Here is a 25,150-nt window from a genome sequence, read left to right as displayed (position 1 = left end):
TAGCTGGGATTATAGGTTTGTGCCACCATACCTGGCTAATTTTTGTATTTTTAGTAGAGATGGGGTTTCACTATGTTGGCCAGGTTAGCCTTGATCTCCTGACCTTGTGATCCGCCCGCCTCGGCCTCCCAAAGTGCTGGGATTACAGGCCTGAGCCACCACGCCCAGTCTTTTTTTTTTTTTAAAAAAACAGTCTTGCTCTGTCACTCAGGCTTGTGCCACCACACCCGGCTAATTTTTGTATTCTTAGTAGAGACAGAGTTTCACCATGCTGGCCAGGCTGGTCTGGCTTCCATCTCCTGTACTTAAGTGATCCATCCATCTCCGCCTCCCAAAGTGCTGAGATTACACGCATGAGCCACAGAGCTCAGCCCATAATGTTTTTAAAAAGTATATCTGGAGATATTGACACAATTATGAATGCAGGCTGTAACACTTAGTAATATGGTCTACAAATTACGTTGCAATTTCAAAGTATCACTACAAAAGTAATATAAAAAGCTGTTGAATTTCTAAACGCATTTCCAATTGACCTTAGATTACCAATTGCCAATAGTTTTCAAAGTGACAAATATTGAAATTTCTAAAGTTACTTTGGAATAAGTAAGCAAATATCTCTCTTGGTTATAGATTATATGTAAAATCAATGCCATATTAAGAAAAGCCAAAGTTATAAAACTAAATTTGTGAAACTGCCCTTTTTTCTTTCCTTTTCTCTTCTTAGGATGGGTTGAATTAGTACTAAATTTGGGTTTCACAAGGGCGAATTTATCTTTGAAATGGATTTTCCTCCCATCAGGTAGTCTTAATTGCTTTACAAAAATCTAAAATCTAATACAGGTTTTTAAAAAGTAAATTTTTCAAGCAGTTCATATGTTCGGCCCAAAAGTAAAAACTGAGTTTATACATTTGCTTCAAATTAAAAATTGACGACCCGAAAGCATACTTTTAAAGGTAAAGTCCTTGTGAGAAGAGTTAAGAATCACGAGAACGGAAATGCGATTTGCTACCTCTGGGTTTCCGTTCGCAGAAGCGCGAGGGGCCCGGCGTTGCGGGTCTGGCTCGCTGGGCCACCCCTTTCGGGTCACTGAACCGGGGCACGACAGGGAGTGGGTGCTCCTCACACCGAGCGCCCGGGCGAGGGCAGCTGCAGCGTCGCGATGGAGCCCAGAGCCCTGCCCCGCAGATGACGCGCCGCTGCGGCTTTGCCTACCCTCCCACAAGATGGCTGCGGGTGGCGCCGAGGATGCTGGGCGCGCGCCCCTCGGAACCCGCGAAGAGGTGGCCGGGGCGGGGCCGGGGGCAGGGCCAGCGGGAGCCCGGCGCTGATTGGCCGGCGTGGCCGGCGGGCCCCCGCCGCTGGTTCGTAGCGGGCGCCGCGGCCTGGGCTGGGATGTGAGGAGCGGCGGGTTTCGGGCTCCGGGTTTCGGGCTCCGGGCTCCGGGTGGCGGCGGCTGTGAGCGGCGGCGGCTGTGAGCGGCGGCATTGCGGCGCAGGCGGCGGGTGAGGCCAGCGGGCGCCGTCGGCGGCCGGCCCTGTCGGCCGCGGCATGAGGAAGCGGACCGAGCCCGTCGCCTTGGAGCATGAGCGCTGCGCCGCCGCGGGCTCGTCCTCCTCCGGCTCGGCTGCCGCGGCGCTGGACGCCGACTGCCGCCTGAAGCAGAACCTGCGCCTGACGGGCACGGGGGCGGCCGAGCCGCGCTGCGCAGCCGACGCGGGAATGAAACGGGCGCTGGGCAGGTGAGGCTTCGCGGAGGGGGGGCTCACCTGGCGCAGGTGCGTCCCGCAGGGGGCCCCAGCACCCCCCAGCCCTACCTAGGGTGACCGCCCGCCCGATCTGCGGCCGCCGGGTTGCGCGCTAGTGTCCCGCATTTGGCCCGCGGCGGCCCCACCCCCGCTCCCTTCCTCAGGCAGCGCGGAGGGAGCGCTGTGCCCTGCCCCTGACCCTCTGTGTTCTCCTCCCGCCCTCGCGCTCGGCACTCCCAGCCTAGCCTTGCACCCCGACCCTTTCCCGGGGAAGCCCGGGGGACCCTTACGTTGGGGGCTTGGCGCCGCCCGAAGTCATGACCCCGCGTAGGAGAGCAGGGTAGGGGGTGGGGAGTCCTTGGGAGATCCCTGGACGCCGGGCACAGCAGAGGCATGAGGCAGAGGGGCCGGCGCCAGATCCTGAGAGCGCTGGGGCCCACTCGGACCTCCTCTTCCTGCTCTGCATCGGGCCCCGCACCGAGCGCCCGGGCAGGCGCCCTTCAGGCTGGGCTGCGTGCACGGAGCCTTACTGGCATCTTGGGCGCTCGGCGCCTCTGCCAGGTAACTAGGGTCGGGTGCGTGCGTCGCTCAGAACTCCGGGACCTTTGGGGAAGGGCTCAGTGGGCCGCAGGTTGTAGGGGAAGGAGGGACTCGGAGCATCGCAGCCGTCGGAGGGAAGCCTGTCCTTCCCTCTGCTGGTGGTGGTTCGTGGTGGGTGAAATCTGTCCGCACAAGTTCGCCTCCTTGGGAATCACCTTGCAGTCCTGGATCGTTTGGTTATTGGTGTTCTCCCTTTGGGTAGAAGATGAACGCGTTTATATAAAGCCACTTTCAAAACTGTGATGCAGTTGGGATGGAGATGGGAACATGTTTCATACGGACAGATTTCTCCTCCCATCTGCTGGTTTCCTAATTATCTGGCTGTTTGTAGAACGTAGCATTCCTGGCAGCTTTGAAGTTTTGATATTTCGTGGTGATTTGAAGAAGTTACTATATGGTGATCTCGGGCGTTGTAGCAGAGCACTTCTTTTTTGACCATCTGGAATGCCCTTAGTTGATGCTGGCCACTTGAGTGTAAAATATTTATGCAAGTCGCTCCTAAGGAAAATTAGAATTTCAACTTCATTGCTTAAAAGATCATGAAATTAAACTATAGACACCTCTAAGTTGATGATTTGACAGAAGGGCAGAGACTGATAGACTCGTGTCTATGGGTGTAAAATTATCTAGCATCTGCAATATCTTTTGTGAAACTAATCTGTTCTCTTTGCTATGGAAATATTTATTTGCATTAAAAACTCATGATTTAACTTTAATACACTTTTATTAACAGACATGGCATGTTAGATAAATTGGAAAATTCTTCCTTCGAAAAAATCGAATTGCCAGGCGCGGTGGCTCACGCCCGTAATGCCAGCACTCTGGGAGACCGAGGGGGGCAGATTATCAGAGGTCTGGAGTTCGAGATCAGCCTGACCAACATGGAGAAACCCCTTCTCTACTAAAAATAAGAAATTAGCCGGGCGTGGTGGCGCATATGCTTGTAATCCCAGCTACTCGGGAGGCTGAGGCAGGAGAATCACTTGAATCTGGGAGGCGGAGGTTGCGGTGAGCGAAGATATCGCGGAGCCGAGATCGCACTATTGCACTCCAGCCTGGGCAACAAGAACGAAACTCCGTCTCAAAAAAAAAAAAAGAAAAGAAAAAAATTGTTTCCACAACGTTTGGGGAAACAGCGCCGACCTGGCACCTTCCTTGAAGAATGTACTGTATTAAAATGACCTGATTAATTTTTATTTTCTTTTTTTTTTTTTTTTTTTGAGACGGAGTCTCGCTCTGTCACCCAGGCTGGAGTGCAGTGGCCGGATCTCAGCTCACTGCAAGCTCCGCCTCCCGGGTTCACGCCATTCTCCTGCCTCAGCCTCCCGAGTAGCTGGGACTACAGGCGCCTGCTACCTCGCCCGGCTAAGTTTTTATTTGCATTTTTAGTAGAGACGGGGTTTCACTGTGTTAGCCAGGATGGTCTCGATCTCCTGACCTCGTGATCCGCCCGTCTCGGCCTCCCAAAGTGCTGGGATTACAGGCTTGAGCCACCGCGCCCGGCCTAATTTTTATTTTCTAGTTAGGACAAAGAGGCATTCCAGTTGTGTCCATATCCTTTGGATAAGCAAAAGACTGTTGGGGTAAAAAGCAAAACAAAGGCAAGGAAGACCAAATTTGCGAGCTACTGGTTGTCTTCCTTCCCGGCTGGCTCTCTCAGACATCCTTGGACTTTCTCCTCTTCCTCTCTCAGACTCTGTGCCACCATCACCTCCTCACTGAGGCCTTCTTAGACCAGCCCACCCCTGTCGACGTTATTATCACTTACTGGAGATTGTAATTTTTGCTTGTGTGCCTCCCCTGCAACCAGAATGGAAGCACCATGAGAACAGGAGCTTTGTTTTCTCCACTTAAGTATTTCCAGTAGCTGGCACCTAGTAGTGGTTAAAAAATACTTGTTGAATGAACAAATTATCCATTGCGTGCGGAGCCGGCTCCTTTGTGTCTTTTATGATCCTCCTTTTGATCCTTCCCTACATTTTTTAAACTCTTTATTGTCAACATACACGGAAGTAGAGAAGACAATCTAATGAGCCTTCATGTATCCATCACTTAAAGTTTTCAGTGTTTAGCCAATTTTGAATCATCCATTCGTCTTCTCCTTTTTTTTGGTAGGATGAAAGTTTGGATTTTTTATTTTTTTTTGAGAAGGAGTCTTGTTCTATCGTCCAGGCTGGAGTGCAGTGGTGATCTTGGCTCACTGCAGCCTCCACCTCCTGGGTTCAAGCAATTCTCCTGCTTCAGCCTCCCAAGTAGCTGGGATTACAGGTGCCTGCCACCGAGCCAGGCTAATTTTTGTATTTTTAGTAGAGACAGGGTTTCACCATGTTGGCCAGGCTGGTCTCAAACTCCTGACCTCGTGATCCACCCGCCTCGGCCTCCGAAATTGCTGGGATTATAGGCGTGAGCCACAGTGCCTGGCCTGGAATATTTTTAAACAATTTTTTTTAAGGCAGTTCTATCACCCAGGCTGGAGCACAGTGGCATGATCATGGCCCACTGCAGTCCAGACCTCCTGGGCTCAGGTGATCCTCCCACATCAGCCTCCCTAGTAGCTGAGATGCTGTGTTTATGCACTCCTGGTTAATATTCTTTGTTGTTGTTGTTTTTTTTTTTTTTTGGTAGATCTGAAGTCTCACTATGTTGCCCCCCAGGCTGGTCTTGAATTCCTGGCTTCAAGTGATCCTTCTGTCTGGGTCTCCCAAAGTGCTAGGCGTGAACTACCATGCCAGGCCTAAATTCTCCTGCCTCAGCCTCCCGAGAAGGTGGGATTACAAGCACATGCCACCACACATGGCTAATTTTTGTATTTTTAGTAGGGATGGCGTTTCACCATGTTGACCAGACTGGTCTCCAACTCCTGACTTCAAGTGATCTGCCTATCACGGCCTCCCAAAGTGTTGGGATTACAGGCGTGAGCCACCATGTCTGACCTCTTTTTCTTTTCTGATTGCATTGCATTTCTAGAACAAAGTTAAATAATAGGGATGACACTGAGTAACTTGTTTCATTCCTGACTTCAGTGAGAATGCTGTTAGTGTTTTTGCCATTAAGTGACATGCTGGGGTGTGTTGCTAATGTTGTGGGGAGCTTTTTGTTTTTGTTCCTGCTCCCTCACTGATGTTTTTAAAATAAAAAATGGTGACTGAGTTTTCTCAAATGCCAGTGCACATCTGTGGAATGATCAGAGAGATTTTCTTTTTTTTTTTTTTTTTTTTTTTTTGAGACGGAGTCTTGCTCTGTGGCCCAGGCTGGAGTGCAGTGGCCGGATCTCAGCTCACTGCAAGCCCCGCCTCCCGGGTTTACGCCATTCTCCTGCCTCAGCCTCCCGAGTAGCTGGGAGTACAGGCGCCCGCCACCTCGCCCGGCTAATTTTTTTTGTATTTTAGTAGAGACGGTGTTTCACCGTGTTAGCCAGGATGGTCTCGATCTCCTGACCTCGTGATCCGCCCGTCTCGGCCTCCCAAAGTGCTGGGATTACAGGCTTGAGCCACCGCGCCCGGCCGATCAGAGAGATTTTCTTCTTTTATCTGTTAACATAGTAAGTTATAGTAATGGATTTATATTATTGAATCATCATTGTATTCCTGGGATGAACTCTCTTATTGTATAGTCAGATTCTATTAATTAATTTTTTTTTTTTTTTTGAGACGGAGTTTCACTCTGTTGCCCAGGCTGGAGTGCAGTGGTGCAATCTCGGGTCACTGCAACCTCTGCCTCTCAGGTTCAAGCAATTCTCCGGCCTCAGCCTCCTGAATAGCCGGGATAGGCGTGTGCCACCATGCACTGCTAATTTTTGTATTTTTAGTGGAGACGGGATTTTGCCATGTTGACCAGGCTGGACTCAATCTACTGACCTCAGATAATCTGCCCACCTCAGCTTCCCAAAGTGCTGAGATTATAAGGTGTGAGCCACCACACCTGGCCTATTTATTGATATTTTATTTAGAAATTTTACATCATTATTTGTGAGAATAGTCTGTAATTTTTTCTTATGCAACCTTTATCAAGTTGTTTTAGTGTTTTCTATAGCTTTATAAAAAGTTTCTTATATAACATTTTATTCTAAACTTTTATTATTATTATTATTATTTTGAGACGGAGTCTTGCTTTGTCGCCCAGGCTGGAGTGCAGTGGCGCGATCTCGGCTCACTGCGAGCTCTGCCTCTCAGGTTCATGCAATTCTCCTGCCTCAGCTTCCAGAGTAACTGGGACTACAGGCGCCTGCCACCCCACTCGGCTAATTTTTTGTGTTTTTTTAAGTAGAGATGGGGTTTCACTGTGTTATCCAGGATGGTCTCGATCTCCTGACCTCGTGATCTGCCCGCCTTGGCCTCCCAAAGTGCTGGCATTACAGGCATCAGCCACCGCGCCCGGCCATTTTATTCTAAACTTTTAGCCAGCTTACAAAATTTTAAAAATATTTGTTTAAAATTTGGTAGGAATTTTCTTGTAAAACTTTCTAAGCCTGGTGCCTTTATATTTATTTATTTATTTAACTTTTTTGGCACATACAGGTCTTTGCCACGTTGCCTAGGCTGGTCTTGAACTTCTCTTTCAAGCAGTGCTTCCACCTCTGTCCCCTAAAGTATTGGGATTATAGGCATGAGCCACCATCCTAGCCAGTGCTGTTTCAGAATATAGCACTTCGGTAACTACTACAGTGTCTTCTATGTCATTGACCTGTTTAGATTTGCTATGTCCTGATTTCAGTTTTGGCGGTTTATGTATTCATATAAAATTATCAATTTAATTCACCTTTTTTCCTCTGTAGCTGTGGCCATTTCCCTAGTTTTGTTCCCTGTTTTTTGTAATTAGGGTTTTTCCTCTTTTTTTTTTTTTTTTGAGACGGAGTTTCACTCTTGTTGCCCAGGCTGGAGTGCAATGGCATGATCTCGGCTCATTGCAACCTCCACCTCCCAGGTTCAAGCAATTCTCCTGCCTCAGCCTACCGAGTAGCTGGGATTACAGGTATGTGCTGCCATACCCAGCTAATTTTGTATTTCTCATAGAGACAGGGTTTTTCCATGTTGGTCAGGCTGGTCTCGAACTCCCACCCTCAGGTGATCCGCCCGTCTTGGCCTCCCAAAGTGCTGGGATTACAGGCATGAGCCACCACGCCTGGCCTGCTTTTTCTTCTTGATTTAGGCTAGTCAATAATATATGTATTATCCATACATACACTGAAGTGGGGAAAAATAAAAACACACACATACATATTTTCTGCTCCATCAAAGAAAATATTTATCTCTTTTTATTTCCGGGAGATGAGGGGGATGCTGAGGGCTGCAGACAAGTGGAGAGAACAGGTTCTGTCTGAAGGGGATAGCAGCTACCACACCCTGTCCTGTTGCTGCCTGGCAGGAATGTGGTCCCAGAGTGGCCAGATCGTCCAGTCTTTCTGGAAAAGACTAGCTGGTGTTTTTTTTAGTTTGTTTTGTTTTGTGTTTGAGATCGTTTGGCTCTACACCCAAACTGGAGTGCTGCGGTGCAGTCATGGCTTACTGCAGCCTGTGCCCCCCAGGGTCAAATGGTCTTCGCACCTCAGCCTTACAAGTAGCTGGGACTACAGGCACCCACCACCATATCTAGCTAATTTTTGTATTTTTTGTAGAGACAGGGTTTTGCCATGTTGCCCAGACTGGACTTGAACTCCTGAGCTCCAGTGATCCACCTGCCTAAGCCTCCCAAAGTACTGGGATTAAAGGCATGAGCCAGTGCACCCAACCTTTTGTTTGTTTATGTAATTTTTTTTGTCTTAGTGTGTGTGCGTGTGTGTGTGTGTGTGTGTGTGTGTGTGTGTGTGTGTGTGTGTGTAGTATTGCCAACTTTTTTAACATTGGTAAGTAATTCAGATGAGAGCAATTTTGGAGGTCAAGACGAACCCCAAACCAGTTTTTTTTGTTTTTAAATTCTGGGCTGAAAGATAATTTTTTTTTTTTTTTTTTTTTTTGAGACAGAGTCTCGCTCTGTCGCCCAGGCTGGGGTGCAGTGGCCGGATCTCAGCTCACTGCAAGCTCCGCCTCCCGGGTTTAGACCATTCTCCTGCCTCAGCCTCCCGAGTAGCTGGGACTATAGGCGCCCGCCACCTCGCCCGGCTAGTTTTTTGTATTTTTTAGTAGAGACGGGGTTTCACCGTGTTAGCCAGGATGGTCTCGATCTCCTGACCTCGTGATCCGCCCGTCTCGGCCTCCCAAAGTGCTGGGATTACAGGCTTGAGCCACCGCGCCAGGCCTGAAAGGTAATTTTTAAAGGTAAATATTTATCTCATTCATAGGTCAACTCTGTACTCCTTGGGACGAGGAACTAGATAAGTTTTTCTTTGCATGGTGTCTGGTGTGAGGAGGTACTGGGCAAATGAGTGATTTTTTTTTTTCTTTTTTTTGAGACAGAGTCTCGCTCTGTCACCCAGGCTGGAGTGCAGTGGCATGATCTCGGCTCACTGCAACCTCTGCCTCCTAGATTCAAGCGACTTTTCTGCCTCAGCCTCCCGAGTAGCTGGGACTACGGGTGCCTGCCACCATGCCCGGCTAATTTTTTCTTTTTTTTTTTTTTTGAGACAGAGTCTCCCTCTGTTGCCCAGGCTGGAGAGCAGTGGCGCAATCTTGGCTCACTGCAACCTCTGCCTCCCAGGTTCAAGTGATTCTCCTGCCTCAACCTCCCAAGTAGCTGGGATTACAGGCACGCGCCACCATGCCTGGCTAATTTTTTGTATTTTTAGTAGAGACGAGGTTTCACCATGTTGGTCAAGCTGATCTTGAACTCCTGACCTCATGATCTGCCTGCCTTGGCCTCCCAAAGTAGTGGGATTACAGGCGTGAGCCACTGTGCCCAGCCTTAATTTTTGTATTTTTAGTAGAGACGGGCTTTCATCATATTGACTACGCTGGTCTTGAACTCCTGACCTTGTGATCTGCCCGCCTCGGCCTCCCAAAGTGCTGGGAATACAGGGGTGAGCCACCGTGCCCAGCCCAAATGAGGAATTTTGTGGGCTTTTCTTCAGCCCTGGAATTCTTGGGAATGCTCGTTGAAGGCACGACTGGTCTAATTTGGACCCTGAGAAGGCAGTCATGAGATGTACACGGTCTGTGTGTCACCTAGTCTTTTTCCTCTGACTCCCAACCAACAGGCCAGATCTGCTGGATGGACAGAGATCAGTGGGCTGCATGGGAGATTTCATAGCCAGATCACCCTCACACATAAATGCCAAAGAAGACAGTCATCACACCTCGTTCTTCCTTGACCCAAAGAAGATACTTTATCCAAGGTTGCTAATGGCTTCCCCCTAACCCAGAAGGGTGGATGGCTGAGGTTAACATCTGTCTTCTTCAGTGTCAGCCTTCCCCAGGTTCAGTATCAACCTCACCCTCTAAGTGTCCCTGCATGGTATCTCTTCATCTTTTCTTTACAGATTAGGAAGATGGGAGCGAGTTCTGAGCTAGCTTTTGTGATTAAAGTCCGCTTTGTCCATCTCCTTTTTCCTTTTGCTTCACTCTCAGTACGGTCTGTGCCAGGACTGTGACAAGGCATGGGGCTGGCTTTGTTTATGGTGCCGCAGCTGGCCTCCCACCCCCTACAACTGGTGCTGGTTCTCCTCTTCCTAACTCAGTGTACCTTATCATGGCTGCACTCCAGCCAGGGACCGGCCACACTGGGACTTGGTGCTTTGCCACTGCCTTCTGCTTTATTAGGACTCTGTATCCTGTATCTCTGCTTGGTTCCTAGTTCCTTTCAGCCACAGTGTCTCTTCCCAAGCGAGTGCCCACCTTCTATGGTGACTTTGGCAGACAGGCCTGAACTGTGAGGGGTATTTTTGGGCAGGCTGAAAGCACCTGAGGCACTTTCATGGAGGAAGCCTTGGAGAGAGGCATGGAAGATGGGTCAGGTTTGTGCTAACAGCTTTAGAGACAGGACATCATTTCAGACTCCTGCTGCTGCGACTTCTCCTCCTCTTCATTCCCCTCCTTTCTCTCATCCTCCCTTAGAACACTTTTCCTTCCAGAGTGAAATCTGCAGGGAAAGTGTTTATTGAAATATAACCTAAAAAGCTGACAGATTAAGTCGATGCTCTTCACCCAGAGATGACGCCACAAGACTTCAGGCTCAGTGTGTTTGTGCTTTGGCAGGGGCTGTTTCAGCATGAGAGTGGGTAAGCCATCTATCTCGTGCCACACTGAGAGCCAGCGTCTAGAGTGTCAGTCAGTGAACAGGGGCCAAGAGCCAGGATGCCGGAACCAAAGTGTCCCATTACCAGCAAGACTTCTCATTTAGACCTGGGCCGCTTTGTATTGTGATTTACTGTTGCAGAGGATAGCCTTCATAGAGACCCGGGTCTCAGGTGAGTTTTCAGATTCTCTGGCTTGGGTGAGTTGTGTAACACTCTGAGTTTGTTTTTTCATCTGTGATGTGGGGATTAGAGTGTCTTCCCTGTAGGATTGTGGTGAGACCCAGGTGTGTGGAATGTTCGTGGCACATGGTGAGTGCTCGGTCAGTGACATCTTCTAGATGACTAGCCCCATGATATTAAGAGTTGAGGGTACTGGCCGGTGTGGTTGCTCATGCCTTTAATCCCAGCACTTTGGGAGGCCGAGGCAGGCAGATCACTTGAGGTCAGGAGTTCAGGACCAGCCTGGCTAACGTGGTTAAACACCATCTCTACTAAAAAGATAAAAATTAGCCTGGCAAGGTTGTAAGCACCTGTAATCCCAGATAAGGGATTACCTCCTGTAATCCTGGGAGGCTGAGGCAGGAGAATCGCTGGAACCCAGGAAGTGGAGGTTGCAGTGAGCCGAGATTGCGCCACTGCACTCCAGCCTGGGCTACAGAGCAAGACTTTGTCTCAGAAACAAAACAAAACAAACAAACAAGAAAACACGAGTTGAGGGTACTGAGAAAGATCTGTTAGCTCATGTCAAGAAGGATTTTCTTCTACCCTTTTCTGCCCCAAACAATTAAGAGTCTAGCTTCTCAGCCAGTCATACATATACAGTCCATCCTGATCAGTTAATGTGTCTGTTGGTATTAGAGCATTTATAGCACTACTATTTGCTTATTTAACACTTTTTTCCAGCCACTCATTTAACAGTTTGAGTACCTGTTATGCCCAGTAACACCTGTGAATGCCGAGGCCATAGCAGTTCTCCTGGCCTTTACATTCTGGTAGGGGAGGCAGATAACACATGAAGAAACATGTGATGCCACGTGCTCAGGGCACTAAGGAGGAAAATGGTCCCAGTGAGGAGATAGCCACAGATGAGGCCCTGTGACTGTGTGTGCACAGTCCGGGTGTACAGGGAACGTTTCTGACAAGGAGACATGAACGGATGGCACTGGCTGCTTTAGAAGAGAGAAATGGCATGATATGTGTTGTCATCATGTCACTCTGACTGTGTGACAAGCACAGACTGCAGTGGGCAAGCAGGGAGACCAGCTAGGGGCCGCCAGAGTCATCCAGGCAAGAGATGACGGGGGCTCAGGCTGGGACAGCAGGTGTGGAGATGAGAAGAAGCATGTGATTCTGGATTCACAAACTACTTTCTGAGCAACAGGAAGAATGGAGTTGCCAGATACTGAGATGGGGATAGATGTGGAAAGAGCAAGTGCTTTGAGGCAGGAGAAGTAATCTGTTTGGTTTTGGTTTTTTTTGTTTTTTTTGTTTTTTTTTTGAGACGGAGTCTCGCTCTGTCGCCCAGGCTGGAGTGCAGTGGCGCGATCTCGGCTCACTGCAAGCTCCGCCTCCTGGGTTTACGCCATTCTCCTGCCTCAGCCTCCTGAGTAGCTGGGACTACAGGCGCCCGGCTAATTTTTTGTATTTTTAGTAGAGACGGGGTTTCACCGTGGTCTCGATCTCCTGACCTTGTGATCCGCCCGCCTCGGCCTCCCAAAGTGCTGGGATTACAGGCGTGAGCCACCGCGCCCGGCCTATCTGTTTGGTTTTGGACATATTGAGGTGTCTGTTAAACATCCAGGTGGATGGGGGTAGAGTTCAAGGGGAAGGTTAGGGCCTGTATCTGACCATGGCTGTGGCAGGTGGTACCTAGAGCCCTGCAGCAGACTCGCCCAGCAGGCAAGTCAGGACAGAGGAGTCAGGACCTGGGCAATGAGTTAGGAGGATTGCTGGGAAAAGGTGTCAAGGTAACCACCTAAAGAAGGCCTGTTGCAGAAGACAGCATGATCTGCTATTGGATTTGGTGACATGAGATCAGCATTGACAGGAGTGTCTTACTGCAGTGGTGGGGGCAAAAGCCTAATGGTGAGAGCTCAAGGAAGAAGTGGAGAGGAAATGCAGGTAGCTTTTCCAGAGAGCTGTGCGGGAAAGGGGGAAAGACGGGGAGGGATGGCTGGAGGGGGTGAGTTTTCTTAGCAGTGATATTAGATACCAAAAAATAAACAAATAATAGCATCACTATGCTATAGGACAACTTCAGGCAGCCCATTATATTGATCATTATGATATTATCATAATTAACGTGATATATTAGCCAAAATCGCGCCATTGCAGTCCAGCCTGGGCAACAAGAGCGAAATTCCGTCTTAAAAAAACAAAAAACAAAACAACACATACTGTAATTGTATTCCATATGTTCCAGAAGTTAAGTGGAGTCATGGAATATATGAAAATTACCCAAATTGAATTTCTAAAGATGAAAACCACAATGTGTGAGGTAAAGGTTGCACTGAAGGGAATTACACTGAAGGGTAGATTAAACACTGCTAAAGAAAGGGCTTGACTATTCAACGTAAAACCTGGGGAAAACAGAACCAAACAAATTTTCTTTTTTTTTTTTTTTTGAGACGGAGTCTCGCTCTGTCGCCCAGGCTGGAGTGCAGTGGCCGGATCTCAGCTCACCGCAAGCTCCGCCTCCCGGGTTCACGCCATTCTCCTGCCTCAGCCTCCCGAGTAGCTGGGACTACAGGCGCCCGCCACCGCGTCCGGTTAGTTTTTTGTATTTTTTAGTAGAGACGGGGTTTCACCGTGTTAGCCAGGATGGTCTCGATCTCCTGACCTCGTGATCCACCCGTCTCGGCCTCCCAAAGTGCTGGGATTACAGGCTTGAGCCACCGCGCCGGGCCAGCAAACAAATTTTCAAAAGCATCGTTAGGAAGCCAGCTGCAGTGGCACACACCTGTACTCCTACCATGCCTGTAATCCCAGCACACCTGTAATCCTAGCACTTTGGGAGGATAAGGAAGGAGGATCGCTTGAGCCCAGGAATCTGAGACCAGCCTGGGCAACAAAGGGAAACCTCGTCTAGACCAAAAAAAAATTAAAATGAGCCAGGCGTGGTGTGCACGATTGTTTGAGCCCGGGAGGTCAAGGCGGTGTGAGCCATGAACAAGCCACTGCACTCTGGTCTGGGCAACAGAGTGACACCCTGTCTCAAAAAAATATATAAATAAATAAAAGCATCACTATGCTACAGGATAACTTCAAGCAGCCTATTATATTGATAATTATGATATCGTAATTATGCGATATTAGAACAATCTGGAGTGTGCATGGGAATAATCCAGGAGAGAGGGAAGATGGACGGCATGGGACAGAGTAGGTGCAGTGGTGCTCTGGGCCTGTGAGAAGGGACGGGACCCAGTGTTCTGAGGCTGAGCAGAGGAGCTCCCCTCAGGAAGGAAGGCCAAGGCTGTGGGGAAAGATGTGGGTAAGTTGATCGATTTGTGGGTGAAGGAATCTGCCAGTTCTCTTCTGAGTGCTTGTGCCATCCTTAGGAAAGAAGTAGCAAGGCCCTCTGCTAGGAGGGCAGAGGGAAGAGGAGGTATTGGGCCTCTGTCTCTCAGTTCCCCACATGGGCCCAGTCTGAGCTCTCACTCCTCAGCCTAACCAGAATCTTCCCATCACACTTGCTAAATTCTCATTAACATCAACAATCATACTGCCTAGCAGGGACTCTTCTTTCTGACATGTAATGTTTTTAAAAAGGATGACAAAGACAGTTCCCATGGGAAGTCATTGCAGTTGTGACCTGCTGTGTATCTGTGGAGTCGGCATGTTCTGCATAGCTGAGTGCTCCCCTGCTCTGGGAAGCCTGCATGGGGTTCCTGCACACATCCCAGCATGGTGGGGCTCAGGGCTGGGCTTGAGGCGAAGGTGGGAGAAAGGTCCACATGAACTGAGGTCATGACAGAGTATTCAGGTGGGACCAGGCAGAAGTCTCGGCCCCTGGGACTTGCTGGTAAACAGATTGCTAAGTTTCTTCCTTGTTAAATAGAATTAATCTTGAGATGGTAGTTGTGGGCTGAGTTGCCTCACTCGTGATACGCTTAGCAGATAAGAAAATGTCCTGAGATAATGAGAGCAGAGGGCAGATGGGTGTCAGTGTGGGAGTGGCTGAAAAGGCCAGGACTTTTGGGTTTGTAAAGGTGAAGGTGGACATGGGCTGTCAGTGAGGGAATACATGCATAGCATACCTCAGGGGTGCTGAAACTTAGGGTTTGTTCTTAAAGCCTGAAAGAAGTTGTCCTGAGCTTCATGGTAAAAAAAATAAAATTCAAATTGTCTTCAGTTCTTATCAGACTGGTGGGGTCTTCAAACAAAGCTTGAGGCATGTTGACTGAACTATTTGTAATGGGAAGGTAAGAATGTTCAGGGTGGATGCCGGTCATTTTGATGCGGTAGTTCAGATAACTAGAATAGATACGGTTTCTAACTTTCAGCTGTTATTTTCTCCTAATAATGTATGCGTCATATATGCCCTACCCCTTCATCCTTGACCTTTGCCACTCCTGGTCCTGGATGACCACATTGCTCCCACCTGAAAGTGGCCCTGTCAATGCCAAGTGCCCATAGGTCATTTATTCAGTAGCTACTGTATTCCTGTTGTGTGCCAGATGTTGTGCCAGGCCCTGGGGATGCAAGGAGATAGTACCTGTCCTCAGGGAGCTAGTTGTCTTTCATGTTTTATGCTTGGCAACCATCAGTTCTTGCATCCCCAGGCTTTGATGATGCCTTTGGCAAAGAGAAAATACAGGGATGGCTGGAGAAGGTTAGTCTGCTTTCATTTACATTTATCTTTTCTTAAAGACTCCTGTGTTGCTCTGACATAGTATGTGCTGATTTATCTTCAGAGCATCTTCTATGGCTTGATGGTTTAATGGTTTAAATGTGTCCCCTAAAAGTTCATGTGTTGGAAAGTGTTGGAATCTCGGTCCTCAATGTAGTAGTGTTAAGAGGTGGGAGCTGACCAGACGTGGTGGCCCACGCCTGTAATCCCAGCACTTTGGGAGGCTAAGGTGGGCGGATCACGAGGTCAGGAGATCAAGGCCATCCTGGCCAACATGGTGAAACCCTGTCTACTAAAAATACGAAAATTAGCTGGGCATGGTGGCACATGCCAGTAGTCGCAGCTACTCGGGAGGCTAGGGCAGGAGAATCGCTTGAACCCGGGAGGCAGAGGTTGCAGTGAGCTGAGCTTGCGCCACTACACTCCAGCCTGGGCGACAGAGCAAGATTCCGTCTCAAAAAAAACAAAACAAAACAAAACAAAACAAGAGATGGTACCTTCAAGAGGTGATTGGGTCATAAGGGCTCTGCTCTCATGAATGGATGAATCCATTCATAGAATTAATGATTTATTAACGGTTTGGGTTAGTTATCACAAGGCAGTGTGGCCATCTCCTCTGATCCCCATTACCATGTGATGCCCTGCGCCAGCTTGGGACTCTTCAGAAGAGTCCCCACCAGCAAGAAGGTCCTCACCAGATGTAGCCCCTTGACCTTGGACTTCCCAGCCTCCAGAACTCTAAGACATAAATTTCCTTCCTTATAAATTACCGATCTCAGTTTCTTAGTTATAGAAACAAAAAAACAGACTAAGAATAGGGTCTCTTATTTTAGCCTCTTGCTTGACAGGATGCAATGCCAAATGCATTGCTGGCCAATGGAGCGCCATCTAAAGACATAAGAAAAATTCTCACAGTTTGGGGACACAGGAAACCTTGACAAGGCACATCATGGCAGAACCTACAGGAAGGAAAAAAAGAAGACTGCCATTCTAGGACATTCAATATCTGGCTAGGGTTCCGGAAGGAAGGGACTGTTAGGCCAGTACAGGCCAGCTGGGAGGCTGCCAGTGCAGTCCCAGGGCCTCAGGAAAAAGCTGAAGGAGAGTGCAGGGCCCAGGGAAGTATCTCCAGGTATGAGGTCGTCTGGGAGGTGTCATAGCCATGGTGAAGGGCAGCCTCTGAGGGGCCCTCTCTCTCTCACTCCGTTCCTCTCTCAAACGGTTTGATTTTTTTTTTCTGATTCCAAAGTATTTAATAAAGAGTTCTTAATAAAAATTTAAAACAAAGAAAGTGAAATTCCCTCTGGATAATTGCCGTGAATAGTGTGGCCTGTGTTGAGCGTATTGCTCCTGTGTTCTTCCATCCATTTAGCAAGTATGTCTTTTTCATCGACCTAGCCTTTACTGAAGGCTAGAGTGCATAAAATGCTGCACAAGAGTGGGACAAATCCCAGTCCTTGTGAGGATTCCGTTCTCATGAAGAAGAAACACGGCAAAAAAGATAGCATGTAAGTATACAGTCAAATTTCAAAGGGTGATAAAAGTGCTATAATGAAAAATAAAGCAAGGTAAGGTAATGTGGCCGTATGTAAAGCATCTGATAACATGCTGGGCCACAGCCAGGAAAATAAGGCCTTCTCACAGTAGGATACCCAGTTCAGTTCTGCTGACTGAATCCTCATGATTTTTTGTTTTCTTCTTTGGGAACAAAGAGACATTTATGGACTGCTCTTGTGTGTTTTATTAAGGCCTTAAAGTTTTCAGTTCACTAGAGTGAAATTGCTCTCAACACTGACTGCTTTTGAATAAGATTTTGGAGATTATTGTAAAGATTTCCACCTAAAAGCTAAGAAGAATTTAATCTGTTTGTATTGGGGAACAAGACTCAGCATTACTCTCTTGTTCCTTCTAAGAGAATATCGTGGAATTAAATGATAAAACACTTTTCGTCTACAATTTTGATGGTTACTTTTTTTTTTTTTTTTTTTTTTTTTTTTTTGAGACGGAGTCTCGCTGTGTCGCCCAGGCTGGAGTGCAGTGGCCGGATCTCAGCTCACTGCAAGCTCTGCCTCCCGGGTTTTTACGCCATTTTCCTGCCTCAGCCTCCCGAGTAGCCGGGACTACAGGCACCCGCCACCTCGCCCGGCTAGTTTTTTGTATTTTTTAGTAGAGACGGGGTTTCACCGTGTTAGCCAGGATGGTCTCAAACTCCTGACCTCGTGATCCGCCCGTCTCGGCCTCCCAAAGTGCTGGGATTACAGGCTTGAGCCACCGCGCCCGGCCTGATGGTTACATTAATGGAGGAATTGGTGAAAACTAATTGTAGACATTATTATTATTATTTTTTTTTTTGAGAAGGAGTCTCACTCTGTTGCCCAGGCTGGAGTGCAGTGGTGCAATCTGGGCTCACTGCAGGCTCCACCTCCCAGGTTCACGCCATTCTCCTGCCTCAGCCTCCCAAGTAGCTGGGACTACAGGCGCCCGCCACCATGCCCGGCTAATATTTTTGTATTTTTAGTAGAGACAGGGCTTCACCATGTTAGCCAGGATGGTCTTGATCTCCTGACCTCGTGATCTGCCTGCCTCTGCCTCCCAAAGTGCTGGAATTAACAGGCGTGAGCCACTGCACCCAGCTAATTATGGACATATTTTAAAAGAAACATGGAACTTCCACTTCTGACCAAGGTGGCTGAATTTACCTGGAAATAACCCAAACAGCAGCCACAACAAAAACAGACAACATACACGAAACAATTTTTAAAACACTGGGCACTAGGCAACAAAGGACAGTAAACTCGGAGAGGTGACAAAGGAAGTGAGCCCTACAGTACCCTAGCTGACCTTGACAGAGCTTCCACGCCATGGCACAGGGAGAGGAGCTGCATGGACTCCCAGGGTTGTGGGTGTGGAGCTGAGAATCTGGAGAGACCAATGTGGCTAGAGTTCATAGCACAGAGTACCAGAGAGGAGAGAGCAACACAGAGAGAGACCCTGGGGTCTTCAGAGGGTCCCCTTGATCAGCACATGTGTATGAGGACACTCTGTGGCTGGGGAAAGAACTGTCTGAAAAGATTAGAGGAAATAATCCCTGCTACTTAGAGCAAGACCGTAATTTACTGGGTAAAGCATTCAGGAACAGCATGCTTCAGTAGTGGGAAATTCCAGGTATATGGGTTTGTGAGGGCTGCCATAACAAAGTAACACAGACCAGGTGACTTCAATGGCAGAAGTTTATTTTCTCTCAATTCTAGAGGCCAGAAGTCCAAAATGGAGGTGTCAGCAGGGCTGGTTTCTCATGGGGCCCCTCTGCTTGGCCTGTAGATGACCACCTCCGTGTTTCTTCATATGGTCTAACCTTTGTGTGTGGCTCTTTCTGCATTTCTTCTTACAAACATTAGTCATAGTGGATTAGGGTCCACCCTGATGACCTCATTTTAGCATAATTACCTCCTTAAGACCCTCTCTTTAAATACAGTCGTATTCTGAGGTGCCAGGGGTTAAGACTTCAACATATGAATTTTGAGGGGACATTATTCAGCCCATAGCACAGACATGCAGAGTGGTGGGAAACTATGATGTGTATATAATGAAGAGAATAATCAGTGAAAACCGACTGAGTACTGACATGCACATTAGTGTTGAAGAGAAGGACATTAAAACACTGTAGGCTGGGCATGGTGGCTCACACCTATAATCGCAGCACTTTGGGAGGCCGAGGCGGGAGGATCACCTGAGGTCAGGAGTTTGAGACCAGCCTGACCAACATGGAGAAACTGTCCCCTGTCTCTACTAAAATTACAAAATTAGCCGGGCGTGGTGGCACATGCCTGTAATCCCAGCTACTCGAGACGCCGAAGCAGGAGAATCGCTTGAACCCAGGAGGCGGAGTGCCATTGCACTCCATCCTGGGCAACAAGAGTGAAATTCCATCTCAAAAACAAACAAACAAACAAACAACACTTACTGTAATTGTATTCCATGTGTTCCAGAAGTTAAGTGGAGAGTCATGAAAAATCTGATAATTACCCAAATTGAATTTCTAAAGATGAAAACCACAATGTGTGAGATCAAGTTTACACTGAAGGGAATTACATTGAAGGGCAGATTAAACACTGCTCAGCTATTCAACGTGAAACCTGGGTAAAAGAGAACCAAACAAATTTTCAAAAGCATCGTTACTAGGCCAGGTGGGTGGCACACACCTGTTTTCCTACCATGCCTATAATCCTAGCACTTTGGGAGAACAAAGAAGGAGGATCTTGAGCCCAGCAATCTGAGACCATCCTGGGCAACAAAGGGAGACCCTGTCAAAAAAGAAAAAAATGAAACAATTAGCCAGGCATGGTGTGTACGCCTTTGATTCCAACTAATTGGGAGGCTAAGGTGGGGAGGATTGCTTGAGCCTCGGAGGTCAAGGCTACATGAGCCATGATCAAGCCACTGCACTCTGGTCTGGGCAACAGAGTGAGACCCTGTCAATAAATAAATAAATAAATACATAAATAAATGCATCACTATGCTATGGGACAACTTCAGGCAGCCTATTATACTGATAAGTAAAGTCCCCAATGAAGAGGAGAAAGGAGAGAAAAAATATTTGAAGAAATAGTGGCCAGAAAGTTTACAAGCTTGGTGAAAACTGTAAACCCACTGCTAAGAAGCCTGATTAATCTCCTGCATAAGAAATGTGAAGCACTATACCAAGGCACTTTGCAATCAAATTGCTCAAAACCAGTGATAAAAAAACCTTCAAACCAACCAGAGGAGAAAAGACATATTGTGCACATAGGAACAAAGATATGGGCAACAGAAGGTTTCTTATCAGAAAAGAAAAGCAAATAAGAAGCCAGCGAAGCAACATCTTTATTTTTTTAATTTCTTTTGAGATGGTGTCTCACTCTGTAGCCCAGGCTGGAGCGCAGCAGCAGTCTCCGCTCACTGTAACTTTCATCTTCTGGGTTCAAGCAATTCTCCTGCCTCAGCCTCCCAAGTAGCTGGGATTACAGGTGCCCGCCACCACACCTGGCTAATTTTTGTATTTTTAGTAGACACAGAGTTTCACCATGTTGGGCAGGCCGGTGTCCAACTCCTGACCTCAGGTGATCGACCCTCCCCAGCTTCCCAAAATGCTGGGATTACAGGTTTGAGTCTGTGCCTGGCCTTGAAGCAACATCTTTAAAGCTGTCATGCCATGTAGTAATGTCAATAAACAGGTACACCTTCTGAGGAACGCGTTGTTAGGCAAGTGCATTGTCATGCAAAGATCAGAGTATATTTACACAGATATAGGTGGTACGGCCTGTTACATGCCTGGGCTACAGGGTAAGGCTTGTTGCTCCTAGGCTGCAAACCTGCACAGCATGATACTCTATTGAGTCCTGTAGGCAGTTGTGACACAATGTTAAGTAATTGTGTATCTACACATAGAAAAGGTACAGCGAAAATAGAATATAAAAGGTAAAAAACAGTATAGTATAGGGCACTTACCATGATTGGATCTGGCAGGACTGGAGGTTGCTCTGGGTGAGTCAATGAGTGAGTGGTGAGTGAATGTGAAGGCTTAGAACATTAATACACGTTTTTATACAACTTGCAGTGATTTGTTTATACCACATTACCACAAATATGCGTAATGCTTTCCACTGTGACGCTACAGCCATGACATTAGGCAATAGGAATTTTTTAGCTCTATTGTAATCATATGGGACAACATTGTATAAGTGGTCCTTTGTTGACTGAAATGCTATTATGCAGTTTGCATGACTGTACTGAAAGAAAAAGCCATCCATCTAAAATTATTTACCAGGTGAAAATACCTTTTTATGTTGTCATTCCTCCTACCCCAAAAGTATCTTCAAAGGCAAAATACTAAAATTTTCAGATATAAAAAAGCTGAAAGAGGGCCAGGCGTGATGGCTCACGCCTGTAATCTGAACACTTTGGGAGGCCAAGATGGAAGGATCACATGAGCCCAGGAGTTCCAGACCAGCCTGGGAAGCATAGCCAAATTGGCTATGTTTTGTAGACTCCATCTTTACAAAAAGTAAAAGATTAGCTGAGCATGGTGGTGTGCACCTGTGGTCCTAGCTACTTGGGAGGCAGGAGGATCACTTGAGGCCAGGAGGTGAAGACTGTACTTAAGCCCAGGTGACAGAGTAAGACCTTGTCTCTTAAAAAAAAAAAAAAAAAAAGAGGCTGAGATAATTCATCAGCAGCAGACTCATGCTGTAAGATATGTTGGCCGGGCGCGGTGACTCACGCCTGTAATCCCAGCACTTTGGGAGGCCAAGGCAGGGGGATTACGAGGTCAGGAGATCGAGACCATCCTGGCTAACACGGTGAAACCCCGTCTCTACTGAAAAAAATACAAAAAATTATCTCGGCCTGGTGGTGGGCGCCTGTAGTCCTAGCTACTCGGGAGGCAGAGGCAGGAGAATGGTGTGAACCTGGGAGGCGGAGCTTGCAGTGAGCTGAGATCATGCCACTGTACTCCAGCCTGGGCAACAGAGCTAGACTCCATCTCAAAAAAAAAAGAAAAAAACACAAAGAAATGTTAACACCCATGTGTGGTGGCTCATACCTATAATCCCAGCACTTTGGGAGACCAAGGTGGTGGGATCACTTGAGCCCAGGAATTTGGGGCTTCAGTGAGCTATGAGTGTGCCACTGCACTCCAACCTGTGTGACAGAGCAAGATCCCCTCTCTAAAAAAACAAGTGAAAGTACAAAGTAGCTCACATGGAATGAAAAGGAAGACACACATATGCCCCTAAAGCATGCTTGAGGAAAATGAAAATATAGCACTGAATGCCTATAGTGAGAAATAAAGATCTTCAATTGATGACTTTAGCTTTCCCATTAAAAATCTAGGGGGCCAGGCACTATGGCTTATGCCTGCAAGCCCAGCAGTTTGGGAGACTGGGGCAGGCAGAACACTTGAGTCCAAGGAGTTTGAGACCAGCTTGGGGCCCACAGTATTTTGGACTACTTTTTTACTGTGAGGAAGGGAAATGAGAAATGTAGAGAACTGGCATGAAGGTAACTTTGTATAATGGTTGAACCCTGAGACAGTGGCCTTTCTATCAAGTTTCTGAGATCCTTACTTGGCAAAATAAAAACTCGGCAATACTAGGTCAGTCCCCGTTTTATAGAACATTTTACTAGTTCATGAAACTAAAAATCTAGAAACCAGTTCTTTTGGGGAGTGTCAGGAAGCAGGGAGGGTTATGTTGGGAGGAATCACTTCTGAAGAGAGACGAATAGGGTTGAAGATGAAGCAGTCAAGATGGTTACGAAGTGTTTTATAACCAGGTGTTTTGGTTTTTAAAAAATCAGGCATTTCTGTGCATTAGAGCCTGCTGCTGCCTCCAGTTTGTGTAGTATTCTAAGGGCCAGCCACAGTGAAATCCAGTGCAGGGCTGCCATCCTGAGACGGCGGCTTGGTACCGGTGTCCCACACCCCCATGTACGCATTGCCCATGGGGATGAGAGGGGACATAGACACTCTAACTTAGGGGCCTTTTGTGTAGGAACCGTGACCGCCGGTCCAGTGTCTCCGTCTGTGGTCTCTCCAGAGTAAGAAGGATGTATTTGCTAAACCTTTAAAGTAATAAGAATGTTCCTAATTAGCTGATCACTCTCGTTCTTCCTGGACTCCACAGTCTCTCAGAAATAGCTTCTGATAAGTTGGTGCTTGCTCATGATGGGAGGGGAAGAAGAGGAAGTAGAACAGTAAAGGCAGAACAATTAAAAATACATGGTGAAGGGCCTGGTGTGTTGGCTCATGCCTATAATCTCAGCACTTTGGGAGGCTGAGGCAGGAGGATTGCTTGAGCTCAAGAGTTTGATACCAGCCTAGGAAACATGGTGAAACCCGTCTCTACCAAAAAAAAAAAAAAAAAAAAAAAAGTCAATAAACAAAGACACAAGAAGAATTAATAAAAATAACATTGATTGAGGACTGTGTACCAGATACCATTTCCTTAAGCGCTTTACAAAAGTGTGTGAATTCATGTAATGCTCACAGCTGCCTCCTGAGGTTGGTGGGTCACCCTCTTCACAGATGAGGAAGCCAAGACATGGATGGTTAAGTAGCTTGCCCAGGGTCACACAGCCATCCAAGTGGCAGACCTGTGCCATCTCCATCGCTCATGCTCTAATCGCTGTGCTCTCCTGCTTAGGACTCCTGCTTAGGACTGTCTCTCTGATACATCCTGACTATTACAAGGGGAAATTATTATGGGTTGAAAATATTGAGCCAGTGTCACTTGAGAGAAATAGTTTGTTCATCAGCATATTGCTTTCCTTCTCTGACAGCATTGGTGAGTCTTGAGGGCACAGAAGTCCTCTCTTGGAGTCGGAGGCCTCTGAGTCTTCCACAGAGACTTCTCTTGGAGTTGGTGGCCTTCTCTGTGGCCCACTTGTTGGCTTGGCACCTTCAACCTCCAGTACTTTGGTTGTGGCTGGGGAGCTCTGGACAGCAAGGCCTCCAGGGAGACCTGTGCACCCCAGTAATAATTGGGATGCATGAGAGATCTGATGCGTCACTGTGACTCAAGGGGACCCCCCACAGTCAGTGCCCCAAGGCATTGAAAGCTTTGAGGAATGAGTGCGTGCAGGTCCACTGTAATCAATTAAATTCCTGCAGTGGTTATGTGCATTTCTTTAAGAAAATAACCTGGAAGCCCATCTTTCCAGGTAGGAAAAAACAAAGGGCAAGGATCCACTTATGTCTAAAAATATCCTTTGTTAACAAAAAATCTACAAAGGGCTTTTTTTTTTAATTAAAAAAAAAAAAGCAGAGACAGAGAAATAGGGTCTTGCTGTGCTGCCCACACTAGTCTCATACTCCTGGCCTTAAGCAATCCTCTCGCCTCAGCCCCCAGAGTGCTGGCATTACAGGGGTGAGCCACCATGCCTGGCCCAAGTTTCTTTAAAGAGCAAGGTTTTCCAGTGTGAAGTTATAAAATAGCTTACTTAATGTGTTGTGCATGCATGTGTACCTATTTAAACCTGTGGACACAACATCAGTGCTCACTGGCACTCCTGGTTCAGGATCTTACCCTCTTGAACTGAGACGCGGTCTCACAATCTGAATGGAAGTGACATGTTGCTTCTGTAGGCAGAAGTGATTAAGAGCCCGTACGTGAAACTTCGTGCCCTCTACCCCTGCTGCAGCAAACCCTAAAGCCTTGTGTGGAGGTGGCAGTGTTGCAAAGTGATAGAGTTTCTGCAAGACAGGTTCCTGAGTAACTGTGTTTAGTGGAACTCCAGCCAACCTGTGCTGGACCCGTAGCTAGAGGAAGAGATAAACTGTTGTTCTTTAGGCCTCTTAGATTTGATAGCTATTGCTGCATTTTGACTTTATGTAGAATATATAGAGAACTTTTAAAACTCCACAACAAAAAAAAATTCAAAAATGGGCCTAGAACCCGAAGAGACATTTCTCTAAAGATGGATAGATGACTTATAAGCACATGAATAGGTGCCCAACGTTACTAATCCGTTAGGGAAATGGAAATCAAAACTACAATGAGATACCACCTCACACCAATTAGGATGGCTATTTTTATTTTTTATTGATTTTTGTTTTGTTTTGTTTTTTGAGACAGAGTCTCGCTTTGTTGCCCAGGCAACAAAGCGAGACTTGTTCAGTGGCACAATCTCAGCTCACTGCAAGCTCCGCCTCCTGGGTTCACGCCATTCTCCTGCCTCAGCCTCCCAAGTAGCTGGGACTACAGGCGCCCACCACCACGCCCAGCTAATTTTTTTGTGTTTTTAGTAGAGAC

General features: G+C 47.4%; 1 protein-coding gene across 3 annotated transcripts in view; it reads left to right on the top strand.

The window, feature by feature from the left end:
* The first annotated feature begins 1,374 nt into the window (after positions 1-1,374).
* LOC105486724 (abhydrolase domain containing 12, lysophospholipase) overlaps positions 1,375-25,150 on the top strand; it is a 92,907-nt gene continuing 69,131 nt past the window's right edge. Inside the window, exon 1 of one of the 3 annotated variants that reach the window (XM_011749758.3) lies at positions 1,375-1,740. In XM_011749758.3, coding sequence (XP_011748060.1) covers positions 1,550-1,740 — 191 coding nt within the window. In that variant the 5' untranslated portion in view covers positions 1,375-1,549. The remainder of the gene's footprint in view (positions 1,741-25,150) is intronic. The other 2 variants (XM_071079755.1, XM_011749757.3) reach the window with 2 other exon arrangements.

This window comes from Macaca nemestrina, chromosome 15, assembly GCF_043159975.1.
Source record: "Macaca nemestrina isolate mMacNem1 chromosome 15, mMacNem.hap1, whole genome shotgun sequence".
Lineage (NCBI taxonomy): Eukaryota > Metazoa > Chordata > Mammalia > Primates > Cercopithecidae > Macaca > Macaca nemestrina.
This window is presented reverse-complemented; position numbering and strand designations above follow the sequence as displayed.